Source organism: Carassius gibelio, chromosome A22 (genome assembly GCF_023724105.1).
Source record: "Carassius gibelio isolate Cgi1373 ecotype wild population from Czech Republic chromosome A22, carGib1.2-hapl.c, whole genome shotgun sequence".
Taxonomy (NCBI): Eukaryota; Metazoa; Chordata; class Actinopteri; order Cypriniformes; family Cyprinidae; genus Carassius; species Carassius gibelio.
Window position 1 is genome coordinate 8,362,572 of NC_068392.1, and position 15,974 is coordinate 8,378,545.

Sequence of the window (15,974 nt, forward strand, 5' to 3'; positions counted from 1 at the left end):
TTTAGGCGCATGCGCGGAAGCGTCAGCATGGTCAAGGTCCGTTTGACGGGGCGCGGGAACCTGTGTTGTACAAGAAGGTTTTTGCGAATAAGATACATTACAGGTGGGAATGGGAATCCAATATTATACAAAAATAGTCTATTTAGTCAGTTATTGATACAATTTTACATCAGCTGATGTGTGATGATAATATTTAAAGGTGCAGGAACTTGTTTGTAATATTTTGCCTGTCCAAAAATAATGTTACTTGGTCTTTTCGTGAGTAAAAGACATTATGAGTAGCAGATTATAATTACACAAGTCAAGGTCACCTAACATACTGGGTACTGATATATTTTAGAGGGTAAAAACATAGTGTAGGCCTATATGACTTGCATATTTGTATCAATTACAATTCAAAATGTTTGGAAAGACTGGTTTGTCAGGAGCATGGGAATTGCTGGGGGATTAGTTTTTGGTAATTTGTTTTATTGCTAGATATGTATTTTGTTTAGTATGTTGAAATTCAGGCGATAGATGCATTACAATCATTACCACAGATAGAATCATTTGTGGTGTAGTTTAATGAAGAAGAAAAAAACGAAGACAAATAGGATAATTTAATGCATTTGCAAATAAGATAACTGTAAACTGTAAGAGTACACCAACTTTCTCAGTTATATTACATTCACAAGCCCCTGTAACATGGCAGTCAGGGTGATATATATATATATATCACACTGTACCATACACTGATGCACAGCTTTGAACACTTTCCTGCTAAATGGAAGTAGGTAAGTTGCTAAATTTAAATGGGAGCTCCTGAGAAGAGGCGCTAGGCAAACTCTTGATGGCGGGAGGTTCTTCGGATTCAAGGAACTCAGGACATGTGGTTTCCTCTGGTTCATTCTTTAAGCTAGCAAATGTGGGTGATTCCATGGGTCCTTGATAGCAGGACCATGATGTGGATTCAGATCTGATGGAGAACGGGTTTACGTCGGGCAGGTTAGCTCTGAAGCTTTCACTGAAGGATGAAGAATCCATAATACTGGAGATTTGTCGGTCAGAGGAGGAGGTGGGAGAAAGTCGTGGCTCATGGAGGTTGAGTTTTGACACTAATGGTTTGCCTACACTGACTCTTTGCTCTTCCAAGACCTCTTCATCCAGATTAGTATACTTGTAGTGTAGACAAACAGTGAACGAGAGCTCTTTCTGCAAGGGGGAAAACAAGATATGCCTTTATAATACACATGCTTCATAAGCAATACATTAAATATACAGGGATTGGAAAAAATATTGTGAACACCCATTATTATACGGGTTAATAAAATGTGTGTAGGCCACAGTGAAAAACAAACGTTGATTATCTTTTATTTTCAGTGTCAATACAAGCACTCATTGAAGTGATTTGCCAGACTTCCAAAAAGGACAAGTCATTGAAGCCTGTTTAACAGGAACATCCATTACCTTAACTGCCCAATTTGTTCAGTGTTTTAGGAACAGCAGTCTTTACAATTCTGACTACATACCAAAGCATGGCAAGATTCTGTCGGCAAAGAAGAGTAGCAGGCGAAAACCGAAAAGTGGATATTATTGGCAGTCGAACACTATGAATGATTGTGTCCATCAACACAGAACTACTGCTGCAAAATGACCTCAATAGTCACCTTAAATACCCAGATTCCACAATTACTGACCACAGAGAACTTCACAAAGCCAACATCCATGAAAGAGCTGTACCTGCTCAAATTTTAATCACCAATGCTGGTGTGATCTTAAAACTTCAACATTGAAGTTGATTTGCTGAAAATCACCTGTCTTGAATATTACCAAACCACTGTGAACAGTCTGGAGAGAAGAATGAGAAGCAGGATCTATTCTTCAAGTTCTGATAGATGACATTCCACTAGAGACTATTTAAAAGTTGTGTGAATCTATTCTATGAAGGATGGAAGCTGTATTAAAGGCACATAGTGGTAAAACACCTTAAAGGCAAGGTAGGTGTTTTGCTTCAAAAACATTTTTTTGTTATAATGGTTGAAAGTCTCTTCACATCCTGCAATCAAAAGGTCTAAATGTATTTATATTCATTTATATTCTCTGTGGAAGGGATAGGACCATAAAAAGTTCATCCAATCAGATTCTTCGATCCAGAGATCCAAACAACTTTTGTATTTGGATACCTCTGTGCACCGTTAACGCAGACATGATACGTCATCAGCATCTTCCGTTACGCTATTGCAGACAGAGCAAGAATGGAAGGCATTATTATTGTAATATTATACACTTTGTTTGAACTGTAATGTTTTTCTCAACTGTAAATGAGACAATAGGTAATCTGACAGCATTACATTCAACTCTCCACCAGCACTGTCTCTCATTGTGTCGATGGTTAGCCAGCGGACTAAATAAATGCGCTGGTATGTTTTGGAAGATCTGTGACTTTGCAGCGATTATCCAGGGAGGGTGGGATCTTGCTTTCATAGTTAACTTGTTATTGCTAGCCTTTCCGAAATCACCTACGCTACCTTTAATAAATAAATATTGTCTATTTCCAGGTGTTCCCTCATTTCGACCAACTCCTGTATTATACTGTGCACATACTGTACCTTGAGCCTTTGCAGGGCACTAATACGAGTGAAGAGCTGGGGCTGTTCCAGAGGCAGTAGATCATCCATGGACAGTAGTAAGCTGCCAGCCTCGAGAAGACTCTCCTGATTGCTGTGCTTCAGGTCTACTTCAGGACCCTGAAATGATATCATTGTCAAAACTGACTACAGAAGATCCACCAAGTTAAAGCAGGCCATGACAAGGTAATGTATTTCATTAATAGGAAAGCATTTAAAGGGATACTCAACCCCAAAATGAAGATTTTGTCATAAATCACTTAACCCCATGTTGTTCTAAACTAGGGGTTGCGCGACTACTGATTTCTGCTAGTCGATTTCTTATATAAAAAAAATACTCGACTACTCATTGTTCATGCTACTATAAATTTAAAGACATGAAATAGTTCTTGTCAATAAACGCTTCTTAATTCATAGCCTTATGCAACAATTACATATATAAATTGTAAAAACTTTATAATTATGACATTAAATATAAAAAAATGTATGAAACAAACAGCCAGTATTTGTTTCTGTAACAATTACAGCATTTTTCGTATCTGCATTCGGATACAATGTCGTACAGTTACTTGATAAGACCGTTATGACTTTTTTTCATAGTTATCTCTGAACAAGTATGTCGTCTTAAACTATAATAATTATAATTTAAAAAAATATATATATTTATAATGCAAGCAGAGAGATGTCATGACAAACGTTTAGGGATCATTTGAACCTGACTGAATCAATTCAATGCGCACATAAGCGTTATGCAAACCAGTAAAACATAAAGATGAAAACATGTAGGCTAAATAGAAAATGTATCTGTATCCAAGTTGATTATTAGCCTACTCTTAAGAGAGAACTGGTTTGGTTTTGAGAAACTGAGACACGCAACGCAGCTGTTGGATTGGTGAGTGTGCTGTGCTTGTTCCATTCATTCGTTTCATATTGTAGCCTAAGGTTTAAATCATTGCCTTTTAAATATATACAAATAATAGAACGTGTATGATGTATTATAATAGGTGATATTATTCTTACCAAGCTCTGATTTCTGAGAGATGCACGGAGATGCAACAGCAATATGGCATTCAATTTGCTCTCTTTCCACTCATAAAGTTTGCATTCATTCACTTCACACTCTATTGCGTGTCTTTATAGGTCTGTTTATAATATTGCACTGATCGCCTGGCTGAGCTGTTATCTAGCAAACACAAGACTGTGCAAGCCTCAGCCGAATATTCAGGCAAAATTATTCCTGTTCCGTTATTCGTTTTTGAAGCCATTATCAGTGCCATTCCGAATAAGGTATGCTTCAGACACACCCCTAATTATTACATTACATATTGTCATTTTACATGCAACATAGATAAGGTCATAGAAAGTAACAGCTACATGCAATATTGTAATCCTAAAATTCACATCGTACTTGCAAACTCTGTGCATGCATTATGGTTATGTTATATTTTCTCCGGACTAATTCAATTCATTCTTTGCAGATCAAAAAAGTCAGTTTACCTCTGTAAAATCCGAGAGCTGAGCAGAGCAGAACACAATGTCTTCAGGAGTCTCCAATATCCGAGAGTAGATGATCATGATATTGGAGAACTCTGCAGCAAAACCTAGCTGTACCTTGACACCACATTCAAACTGAAGACAGCAGCTCTCTGGGAGGACTGGAACAATTCACACAAAATTGTCATTATGTATATCATAATTTTATTTACAGCCAAAGTGCTTTGCATAAGGATAAAAATTTAAGAGGTTTTATTAATGAAAGGTCGAACCATGAGCGATGGCCCACTGTAAGTTTCGAGTTGACGCTGTGACTTGGCATGCAGGAGCCTGAATGCTGTCTGTCAGGGCACGACGCTCCGAGAGATTACTTCGCAGCTCTAGAGCCTGCCGACCACGAGTGATTTCACACCTTCCCATGTCTGCAATGGACACTGACTCTGTAAAACTATGCAGTCACACTTGCTGTCATCAGTTTTTTTATAGGAGCCTATGACGTAGATGTGGCTTAATAACACATTTGTAAAAAAAATTAGTTGGAAAAGTAGTTGTCAATACCAACAATGATTTAAACCCCAAACCTTCAGCTACTTTGTCAAGTATGACCGTAACCTTCTCTGGCTCCATCAGTCTTTTCTTAAGGAAGCTCATGAAGATTCCATTAGAGAGATCGTCTTTATTTACTTCAAATGCTTCGGCATCAACACACCTGAATCCAGAATGTGAAGACTGTAATCACAATCTTTTAGATGCCAATAAGATTATTGTCATTGAATTAGACTTACGTTGCATAGCCAAACACTATGTTTGCTGTCACTCTCAAGGGGCCAGGTTGTGGGATGCTCTCGTCATTTGGGTTTCTGAATGAACAACACAACTGAAGTCAGTTTCAAGTAAAGTTTTATGCACTATAATTCTGATACACTTATGAATCAAACCGCACCGTTTCCGACACATGTCCAATAGAAAGACATTAAGTCCCGTCTGGCGCGCTTGCATGCGCTGTAACACATCCTGCACCCAGAGGCAGTGCTTGAAGGTATATGAGGCTGGAGCGTCGATGGGTACCATGAAACTGTTCCCATAGTTTTCATAGCCATGACCAGCAAAGTACAACAGCCCTTGAAATGGTGGACATGGATGAAAAGATCCAAATGTTTTAAATAAACAATCAGGATGTGTAGAACTTAGAAACTGTCCTAACATTCCATAGTTGTTGAAGTTCAAATGATGCAACAAGGAACTAACCATAAACACCTCGATCCAACAGCAGCAAGAACTCGGTAACAGCACTATGCATCTCCTGCCAGTTGAGGTCCAGCAGAGAAACGACTTTAAAGTCTAACTGACGTAGAAGGTTTGTTAGCTCGTGCACATCTGCCATGGGAGCTCTCAGCTGCCGGTGATGCAGGTAGTTCATGTTTCCAATAAGCAGTGCTACCTTATCAGTGGCTATCATTTTTGAAGTGACAAGATTGACATATCAGATCCTCCGAATACAATAAATGCCAAGAGCAACCAACACACTTCTGCTTATCACTTACCGCAACAATCACCCATTTGCCTTGGACCTGCATCAGGAGCACCTGTAAAATATAAGGTGCATGTGAGTGACAAAGAAAGCATCAGTAGATGTGTTAAATTCATGCAATTAAACCGACTGTGCTTACCTACTTTAGGCGCTTCCCACGAGGGATCAGAAAAGGAACCAGGACCTGAGTGAAAACAGGCCATGCTATAAAAAAATCTTTTATCTATTTATTTCATTTATATTTAAGGGGATGATTATAAATGGGCGTCTTACCGATGTTTACTTGGACCTGATCACTCCATGCTTCATGATAGAGGTTGTAAACCTTGCAAGTATATGTACCTCTATCTGCTGTGGTTATGCATGGAATCTGAGAACAAACACATCCAGATGCCCAAGTAAGTAATTTCAAGTGAATTACTCCACACATTCAACTGTGAGTCTTTGATTCGTACCTTTAAGATGCTTCTAGTACAGTTTGGCATTGGCTGTTTGTTAAGATACCATTGAAACTTGGGAGGCGGGTTGGCCTGAGCAGTACATTCGAGATAGAGAGTGTCTCCCTCCATCAACACTTGAGGCCTAGGTTGCCGAGTTATGTACACCCCACTAGCTGACGAAGGGAAATAGTCACTGCTGGAACCTGCAATTGACATAATTTGTCAGTGATGAAGGAATTGTGATTTATTTCAGACTCAGCTTAAAGAGAAATCTTCACATGCCTGCACTTGTGCCTCCAGACCTCACTAGACGTACATGGGCCCAGTCGGAGAAGACGTACTTGTCCCCAGAACTTACACGGCAGATGTAGGGACCCTGTTGAGCTGGATTAACAGGATTCAGCACCAGCTCTGGGCCATTGCCTCCTGGCACCTACCGAGAACATAAAGAACCAGACTTCGAGTAATATTCTTAGAGTAATATTCAGTAGGTTCAGTTACAAATTTAGACCTCATCTTTGCCCTTGAACCACTGGTAGGCGAGGTCCACAGGTCCGACGGCTCTGCAGCTCAGAACCACGGGCCTTCCCTCTGGTACCCGCTGACTCTGTGGCTGACATTTGATGTCAATCTGCTCCATCACTACCCAAAAACAACAAATAACACCTAAGTGATATGACTCACCTTCTTCTGCTTGGGTTACCAAACCAAAACTCTGACCACAAAGGCACACCACAGTGAGGATAGAGGAACTGTTCTAGATTAGATCATAATCTTTTGTATATATATATTTAGCTACCATGTGTAGTGAGAAATCCAACAGCCTCTCTGTGCTCAATTTTCTTCAGGCACTGAAGCAGGAAAGCCAAGGTACACCCTCTATCTGCAAGGAGGGCAAGCAGGTATCGGCCAGGACTGCCATCTGGACTTAGCACTTTGAGTGAGCAGTCAATCAGCTCTTTGTCACTACAAAAAAGTAGATTCTGTAATAGTGAATCAGTCACAACCATGCACAGTGTCGCTAAGTTATTTCACACAATTGAGTCTATATATGTCCTACCTGCAGCAGAACTGTGGCTGTTCGGCCAATGCCCTTGCCAGCTGTTTCCAACCACACTTTAGATTGTCTAGCATGTTACCAAGTCTGTTAAGCACTGCCTCGCTCAGGGTTTCTACACCCAAATTCTTGTCCTCCATAACTTGGTAAATGATCTGAGAAATAAATGACAAGCGGTTTATTTAAAATTTTCGTCAAACAGCAATGTTTTTTTCAAGATGTAACACCTCTTACACTAGCTAGCTCTATTCTTTTTTTCTATCTGTTTTTTTTATTTATTTATTATATTATTTAAAAGCCCGTGCTACGTGTACTGAGTTAACCTAACTGAGACATGTTATAGCACTTATATATAATTGCTCTTCTTGTTGTTTTTGATTGCTTCCACTGTCCTTTGGATAAAAGCGTCTGCTAAATGAATAAATGTAAGATGTAAGATTTAGTTTTCAGTTGTTCAACAAAATGTTGGTGCATTAATGTGATTTCTGTATCGGTGGTTTCTATTTCTGTGATTTTTCAAAACAAACTATCAGTGAACTTCCCAAAACAAACATTTAAAGAACTATGTGACAGTGCATTAATTTCCTAACAAATGTTACCCTACTCTAAAACCTTCACCCTATCACAAAAGGGGAAGATGTGCTTAATGTCTAGCCTCTTAACCAATATCACGTAGGCTAACAAATATCAAAACCATTAAAAACAAACCTTACTCCATATCGGTATTTATATATATATATATATATATAATAAATCCAAATTTTGTAGACAATGCTACTGACTTTTTTCAAAAACATTATTATTATTTTTTTTTATGAACTTGAATATGAAAAATACATTTGTGTTCACATGAGCACGTGTTTTAATCTAGACTTGTATGAAAGACTTATCTTTTTTTATCATGTAAGAATATTTGATACTGTAACAAACCTATAGGCTATCACTATTATTTCCTTTATTTAAAAAAAAAAATCATAGAAGAAAAAACTACATAAACACACAGACACAAATCTTAATACGAGTTTTATATTACCACTGCCTTTGTTCCTGTATTAAAAGACCCAACGAGCCTATAGTACCATGAAAATGCGGAACCGAATGCACTCTATATTGTTCTATATACGACACAATGCTTTAAGAAAAGTATGTTTAAATAACCAACCAAAAGGGTAATCAATTAAAACATTTAGTTAACCTGACAAAAAAACACTTACCTGTTATACGGTAATTTAGACTCCAGGAAGTGAGTTTATCCCGGCTTCGTAAAACGTAACTTGTCAAGCGACTGCAGCACAAATATTATTGTATTTAAAAAAAAGATATCACTGTATGCAATCCGATTTACCAATAATAGTTCAATCGGACACTAAATATGCGTTTAACTCACTTTGAATCAGTTACTGCGACTACTGCTTATCAGACTCGGTAAATCAGTATGGTAAACATCCGCAGGAGTTCGGTCTTTTTTTCAGTCAGCAGTTCCTCTTTCTAACATGTATTTGCATGCACTCCCACCACGCGCAGCACGAGCTTTTTACTTTCACCTTCTCCCGACCTATAGCAGCAAGCCATCATCAAGCCGACGAGTCACTCCTGCTGTAACCTCACATAACTCACTCCTCCTGTCGTAACTTCGCATAACTTGGCCAAATATACAGGTAGACAGACAGACAAACAGACACATTCATTCTGTATCATTAAAGATTTCCACAACTTTCTTGACAAGTAGACTCTTATAACAAACAACTTTTGGATGAAAAAAAAAATACACTTTGACATTTTGCATTAGAATTTATTTATTTTTTCATGTGACATAAGTGAGAAAATAATTATAACACAATAATACAAAGAATGACAACAAAAATACAACCACTTGATCCTCAGACACAGTACCAACACACCAGCAAAACTGAAAAAGTGTGTTTATCTTTGTCAGCACTAATTTGTTTGTTAAACTTCTCCATATCTGAAGTCCAGATGCACCTCAGGTAATGTCCGCTGTGAATGCAAAAGGTTCACCCAGGCCTTGCTCTCAAATATGCATGATTATGTCCAAAGTCTCTACATCTTTTTGCCTTTATGCAGTTTATTATGTCTCCAAATATGCTCCTTCCTTAAAAGCTTCCAGTATTCACGAGTGTCTGGTTCCAGTTCGTTGAGTTTTTTGGGTTGACCGAGGTCCAACTCAAACAACCTGAAGGTACAGGACAACTTGAGATACAACCATGGTGCTTTTGAAGCTTGAGATGGAGTAAATTTTAAATATTGTTTTCACCACTGGATAAAAAAAAGGCAATTTTTTATTTTATCTCACAATTTGACTGATTCCCTCCTAATTGAGAGAATAAAAGTCTGAATTGTGAGATACAAAAACTTCAATTATATATTTTTATTTGTATTTCTTTCTGTTGCGAAACAAGCTTCCATAAGTAAATGCATTATAAAAGCACAAAGTAAATACACCATCATACCATTCTGGATATTCTTCCTTGGGTTTAATAAGAGGATCCTCTCCTTGTTTGAAGATGTTGACTCCACTTGCATGAGTGCAAAGTCTCACTGGATCCTTACAAACTTCTGGACCCTTAAAAACTTCCTTTACCATTCCTTTACCTTTGCCTTTAGTTACTTTAAAAAAAAAGCAAGAATAATATTTCATAAAAATTGCTATTTACATATTTTATAATGTCAAAATAGCATATGAAATATGAATATAAATAAAAAAAATAACAACATTGTATAATATAATATTAGACAAATAGATTATTAATAATTTGAAAATTGGTTCTACAAGGTCAGAATTTGCAGGTAAAGTTAACATTGTATGAATTCAAATAAAAAATGCGTTAGACAGCACATCTTACCTGGTTTCTTACTAGCGTAACTACGGGACTGAATCCGTAAATTGTTACCAAAGAGATCGTTATAAGGATTAAAAACAGGCAAGTTTATCCTCTTAAAACATTGAAGTACGCTATTTGCCATTGTGCCTCTTCAGCCCTTCCACAGTGTTGTCTGAACTGTACATGTATGTAAGACTTCCGGGTGAAACTGCAACACGCATGCGCACTTTACACACAGTCTAGATCCAACATGGAGGCCTGTTGGCTCAAACCTCACTGTTTCCATCAGCGCTCTATATCAACCAGCACAATAATGATTTGTAAACATACAGTGTTACACAATCTGAACAAAGAAGATGTAAAATTTAAAAGAAATGAAAGAAAAAAAGTTAACACATAATTGAGCTTAACCGTTCAAGCGTGTACGTCTGCAGACTGCAAGACGGGGGCGTAACTTGAAGTGGGCGTAACTTGAAGTAGGAGGCGTAACTTGAAGTTGTCCAAATCACACAGAACCACGCGAGACCTCAAAACGATAAGTTATTGGCAATATGGCGGCACAGAGTAGAATATTGATTACGTTTTAAGGGAGGCAGGGGTTTTAGGCAGGATTTGATTCATGATGTGTGTGTAGATATTAATGTTAGGGGACAATGTGAGATTGTACGTTTTAGTAGGAAAACGTATTATCTGACCTACACTCCGGAACAGAAGAGGGCGGTAATGCACCAATAAGCTGGATGCCAACTGCCGTTAAACTGGAAAGAAGACGAATATGACAGCTTGCTGTGAGAGACAACGGTGAGAATCTTATTTTTTTCCGAAATAATTATTTAAATTGAAGTGTATAAGTCATTTTCATACAGTGGTATTGTTTTTGGAGTTAATAATTTATTAAAACTAAGGCGTAAAGTAAGCAACATATAAGCAAAAGGTAAAAAGACGCTATCCCCAGGTATCACAGGCTCAGTCTGTCTGTGACCTACATAATATAGCATATTTGTGATTTAGCTGTAAACATGTTTTATAATGCATAACTAACAGGGGAGCTCCATTAAGTACAAGACTCAATAGTAGATTTACATAAACTATATATACTTCTTGAAGACTAGTACTAAAATGTCTATTTATCATCTGACTGGATAATGTTTGATAAGTATTGTAGATGAGCACATCCAACAAACATGAAACAGGTGTCTGAGTGATATGTGTGTGTGATATTGTGTAGAATTCACTTTTGTCAACACTGCTATAGATGAATGTGAGTCATGTAAACAAACAAATCTACATAAAGTAACTAAACATAAGTTATCTATTTTATTTGTCCATTTGCAATATTGATAATTTAAGGAACATTTGTGTTGGATAAAAAGTGAGTTACATCAGTTATTAGTTCAACATGTAAATGCAGTATATCACAGATATATAACAGAGGAGACTGACTCTTGTCTGGATGTTACAGGGACAGATGAGACACATGTGTGTTTATCTGCTGTAGAGTAACTGATGAAGGAATGCTACCATCAAAGGATTTGTGTAAGTAATACACTACAAAAATAAATGAAACATTTTAAATCTTAAGTTGTATTTTATTTTAATGTAATTTTAAACAACTATTACACCTCCTTTCTTATTCTTGATTTCTGTGCATTTGGAGCAGGACCTGCAAGGAAAGGTGAAAAAGAGGGAAAACCTGAAACAAAAGAATAATGTAATGACTTTTTGTATTGTGTATTTTTGTAGGACATGAACATGTCTGTAGACTGGTGTGTGCACTGAGGATGGAGAAGACCACAGCATCATCCTGGAAATGATCGAGAGTCACAGATGAGATGCTCCATCACTCCAGCTCTTGCCGTCTCATCAGGACCAGATGCTGCTGTGGTGTCTTCATCCTCAGTGACCCCAGAGCCAGTGAGAGCATCTAGAGAAAGACCACAAGACACTGAGCATGTGATTTTGGTAATGTTTGTTCAGCTGGTTAATGTTTAAACAATGAAGGCTGACTTTCAGAAGCTTCAAAAGCATCATCAAAAAATGTGATGGAGATTTTATCTGAAGTGATTGACAGTGCTCTTATAACAGGGGCCTAAATCCCCTGATCAACCTGGAGAAGAGAGCCTTGCTCAAGGACACACTGGTGTTCCTGTGGCTCAAGGGGTAGAGGATTGCGTTAGCAGTGCAAGGTTGTGGGTTCGAATACCAGGGAACACATGTTAGGTAAAAACTGTTAGTCTGAATGCACTGTAAGTCACTTTGGATAAATATATAATTTATTTATATATTTGAACCACTTCAGTGGTTTAGCCCACTACAAAAATAATAAATCATGTACTTGTAAACTCTGTGTAAATGTTTTTCAGGTAGTCGTGCTCATGGGGTGCAGGCACACGAAAGTTTGGAGCAGACACAGCAGTCAGATTGCCCTGCACGTGTTCCCCAAGGTTGTGTGGTTCAGAGAGCCGTCATCAGGGTCTTCCTCATCCTGTTGCTCAACGACATCCCCATTGAGAAGAGTGAGATTGTGAAGTGCAGCGGCAGAACTGTATCAGCTGTGTTCAGATGGCAGGAGGATGTTGGGTTCACCATCTGTAAATACTTGATTGTTAGAACAATAAGTCTGAATGAAGCTTTGTATCATGTGTTGTTGACTTGTGCATGTATGCATTTATTGTGATGCTAACTTTTATACATTATTTTAATCATTTAGACATATTTTTGGTTGTCAGTAAATAAAATATAAATATTTTATCCATTAATTTATTAATTGCTTGACTGAAAATGGATGTATTCACATCGAATGCATTTATTTAACTAGTGTATATATTCATGTATAGCTGTGTCACAAAAGAAAATACATTTGGCTTCTTTTACTAAAATGTAATTTTAAGAAAAAAAAATTATATAATTATTGGTTGGCATTTATTGTTATTATTGCATGGTAAATGTTGGGGTGGGCAAAAGATGCAATTCATTATGGGGTAATGTTAATTTTCGAGTAGTAATACTTACATTTTTAGAGTATCAAATCAACAGTCTTCTCCAAAGATGAGATCTTCAAGCAGCTGATCGAAGTACCCTTTGTGCAGATATTGCAGTCGCTGTGAGGTGTTTGTGCACCTGACCCACTTTTTTATTATTATTGCCAAATTATTACATAAAAGATCATGGTAAGAGGTTGTATCTGACAATAAACAATCATAATGCCATAAAACAGTAAATAAAAAAATTATGTGTTCATAGTATGAGATGCTATAAAAGAAAAACGTTTTTCACGTAAAATTATTTAAAAAATATTCAAGAGATAACGATTTTGGGTTTTCTAATAAAAAACAAATGTTTTAAGGATAACTCTTGATCACATTAGTGGAGTTAAATATATATATATATAAAAAATCAACAGTATTGGCTATACTACAATCACAAAATAAAAGGCAGCCGTTTCTGCAAAGTTCTTCATTATCAAGATAATTACAAATACAATAATTAAACCTGTCACTTATATCTTTTACGTTTTTGTGCTTGTTATAACTTTGTAGGTCACATGATCAACATAGCGGATGATGATATACAATTTGGATTCATACTTCATACATAAGCATTTAGGCTGTAGAGTATAAACTCTTTTAGCGCTCCTTAAGTTAGTACTTATTGAAATTAAGTGCCTAATTAAAGGGTATGCGGTTTCGAACGCATCCCGACAAAATCTCGTTTTGAGGTCTCGCGTGGTTCTGTGTGATTTGAACAACTTCAAGTTACGCCTCCTACTTCAAGTTACGCCCCCGTCTTGCAGTCTGCAGACAGACCCTTCTCCAACCGTTCACTCATGTCCTCTAGATGGCAGTAAAGCAGAGACTAATTAATAAACATCATCCGTTTGTTTGGACGAAACGCTCGTCGATACAGAGAAGCTAGCTAACATGTCGGAATACAACGCAGTTCAAAAAAGCTCTTTAAAACTGAAAGGAGTCTCTGTAGCAAGTAAAAAGTATGTATTTGTTTTATCTTAATATTTACCTAAATATATTATTTTTTAGCTGTGTTGTGGGAAAATGTTGGCATTGCCTTTAAGACAGCCGTTAGCTGTCATGCTAGCTAGTGTTGTTGTGCGAGTTATGTAATACAACTAAGTGATTGACTATGATTTACTTTTTTTTTAATCATAGGAAAAAGAAAAAGGACAAGGAAAGGAAGCGTTTAGAGGAGCAGGCTTTGGCCAGTCAAAACGAAGAAGGAACGAAGAAAGTTTATGTTGATAAAAGGACACCAGCACAGATTGCGTTCGACAAAATACAAGAGAAACGGGTAACTTAACGTTATGTCTGACGCATTGTATATTTATGTGATATATGTATAAGTTCTGTTATTCAGTTGACATATAATACAAGGTATTTAGGTGATTAATTGACTTCCTGTGATTTATTTCGAACGCTGAGTTATTAAATTACGTAATTTCTAATTTAAGGCTTTTTTACCGATTGAAATTGCGGTGTGACTTGGGTGGTAAAATAATATTCTCTCTTTGTAACATCCAATAGCAAATGGAAAGAATTTTAAAGAAGGCCTCCAAAACACACAAAAGAAGAGTTGAGGTAAATCTGCACTACTAATGTTGATATTCATATTTTAGGGAGCACCATGTGTGTGTTTGTGAGAAAGAGAGGGAGGGAGGGAGGGAGGGACAATAACATATTTTTTTTGTGTTACAGGATTTCAACAGACACCTGGACGCACTGACAGAGCATTACGACATTCCCAAAGTCAGCTGGACGAAATAAATATCTATGGATTTTCGACTGGGTGAATTCAGAGCAAAATCATCTGCTCTGATGTTACCATACATGCTGATTGCTTACTCTTCAACAAAGTCCAGGGTTAATTTTTTTTTGCTCCGTTTTCATTTTCCATTTGAGAAGTACTGAAATGATTCATTGTATATTTCGATTTACAAATTGTAAAGATATTCCTTAAGGTCATTTGCCTGTTATTGATCATTATGTTTTGCAGCTTTTGATTAAACTATTTAAGCTTTTGATTGGGTTTTGTTTATTGTAAGGCTTGACCGCCAAATACGCAGTCAAAGTGTTTTATTTGTTGCATTTAGTCTTGAATATTTCTGAATGGTTATGGTGGCCCCAAAACACGTTTGAAATATAACTCTGTAAAAGCATAAGGCACTGTTGGTTTAAGAGTAACTTGTTTCACATATAAAGTCATAAATAAAGTCAGCAAACAGCACAGAATAACCGCATCATTTATTTATGCTGCAATGCATGCTAGGAGCTCACAAATCAACAACAGTGGATCAGTGTTAAGTTATGCAAGAAAAGTAATTGATTACTAGCTTCAAATTACATCTTTAGCAATGTAATCAGATTATGAAAATGTGCAATTGATGTTCAGACAAGTTTAAGTTATCATTTGTGACATTGTTAGTCACAAATGTCAAATTTACAGTGCTTTAGAGTTGTGCATGGATATGAATCTTTTCATTATAACCAATGAAATGTAAACACGATGTAACGAAATGATTAAATGTGCAATATAGAGAGATTCTTTGATTTTAACAGGAGTTTTTATAAGAGGGCAAAATATTTAAATGCAAGACTGAATCCAAAATTGCGATTATTGTCACACTGATAACCAGAACTTTAATCATTACTATCCATTATCATTGGTTTTCACTATGAAATATGGTCTGAAAAAAAAATAAGTCTGGAGACACACTGTTTTACAGGTATTAATATATAATATAATTATACTATATTATAATTGTATATATACAGTACAGACCAAAAGTTTGGAAACATTACTATTTTTAATGTTTTTGAAGGAAGTTTCTTCTGCTCATCAAGCCTGCATTTATTTGATGAAAAAATACAGAAAAAACTGAAATATTGTGAAATATTATTACAACTTAAAATAACAGTTTTCTATTTGAATATACTTAAAAAAAAAAAAAAAAAAAAAAAAAAAAATTATTCCTGTGATGCAAAGCTGAAT

The 15,974-nt window shown here is 36.6% G+C and overlaps 3 protein-coding genes and 1 long non-coding RNA gene across 4 annotated transcripts; 2 read left to right on the plus strand and 2 right to left on the minus strand.

Moving 5' to 3' along the window:
- The first annotated feature begins 47 nt into the window (after positions 1 to 47).
- LOC127943401 (uncharacterized) lies at positions 48 to 6,446 on the plus strand. Its single transcript, XR_008149641.1, has 5 exons — positions 48 to 103; positions 2,538 to 2,792; positions 3,747 to 3,893; positions 4,085 to 6,029; positions 6,325 to 6,446. It is a non-coding gene; the product is annotated as an uncharacterized LOC127943401 (long non-coding RNA).
- On the minus strand, positions 582 to 7,275 carry LOC127943400 (mucosa-associated lymphoid tissue lymphoma translocation protein 1 homolog). The gene is made up of 16 exons (XM_052539868.1): positions 7,132 to 7,275; positions 6,871 to 7,037; positions 6,583 to 6,713; positions 6,354 to 6,504; positions 6,087 to 6,274; positions 5,905 to 6,001; positions 5,771 to 5,815; positions 5,645 to 5,686; positions 5,349 to 5,552; positions 5,044 to 5,221; positions 4,886 to 4,960; positions 4,682 to 4,809; positions 4,373 to 4,522; positions 4,104 to 4,261; positions 2,589 to 2,726; positions 582 to 1,191 (listed from the first exon to the last, which is right to left on the minus strand). The coding sequence occupies exons 1-16, from the start codon at positions 7,266 to 7,268 to the stop codon at positions 760 to 762; spliced, it is 2,421 nt and encodes an 806-aa protein (XP_052395828.1). The 5' UTR covers positions 7,269 to 7,275; the 3' UTR covers positions 582 to 759.
- A 1,624-nt stretch (positions 7,276 to 8,899) lies between these two features.
- Positions 8,900 to 10,359, minus strand: LOC127943415 (39S ribosomal protein L54, mitochondrial). The gene is made up of 3 exons (XM_052539886.1): positions 9,993 to 10,359; positions 9,600 to 9,756; positions 8,900 to 9,322 (listed from the first exon to the last, which is right to left on the minus strand). Exons 1-3 carry the CDS (start codon positions 10,111 to 10,113, stop codon positions 9,190 to 9,192), a joined length of 411 nt encoding a protein of 136 aa, XP_052395846.1. The 5' UTR covers positions 10,114 to 10,359; the 3' UTR covers positions 8,900 to 9,189.
- A 3,431-nt stretch (positions 10,360 to 13,790) lies between these two features.
- Positions 13,791 to 15,004, plus strand: LOC127943417 (protein FAM32A-like). Its single transcript, XM_052539887.1, has 4 exons — positions 13,791 to 13,959; positions 14,138 to 14,276; positions 14,510 to 14,563; positions 14,681 to 15,004. Exons 1-4 carry the CDS (start codon positions 13,892 to 13,894, stop codon positions 14,747 to 14,749), a joined length of 330 nt encoding a protein of 109 aa, XP_052395847.1. The 5' UTR covers positions 13,791 to 13,891; the 3' UTR covers positions 14,750 to 15,004.
- Positions 15,005 to 15,974: the final 970 nt, after the last annotated feature.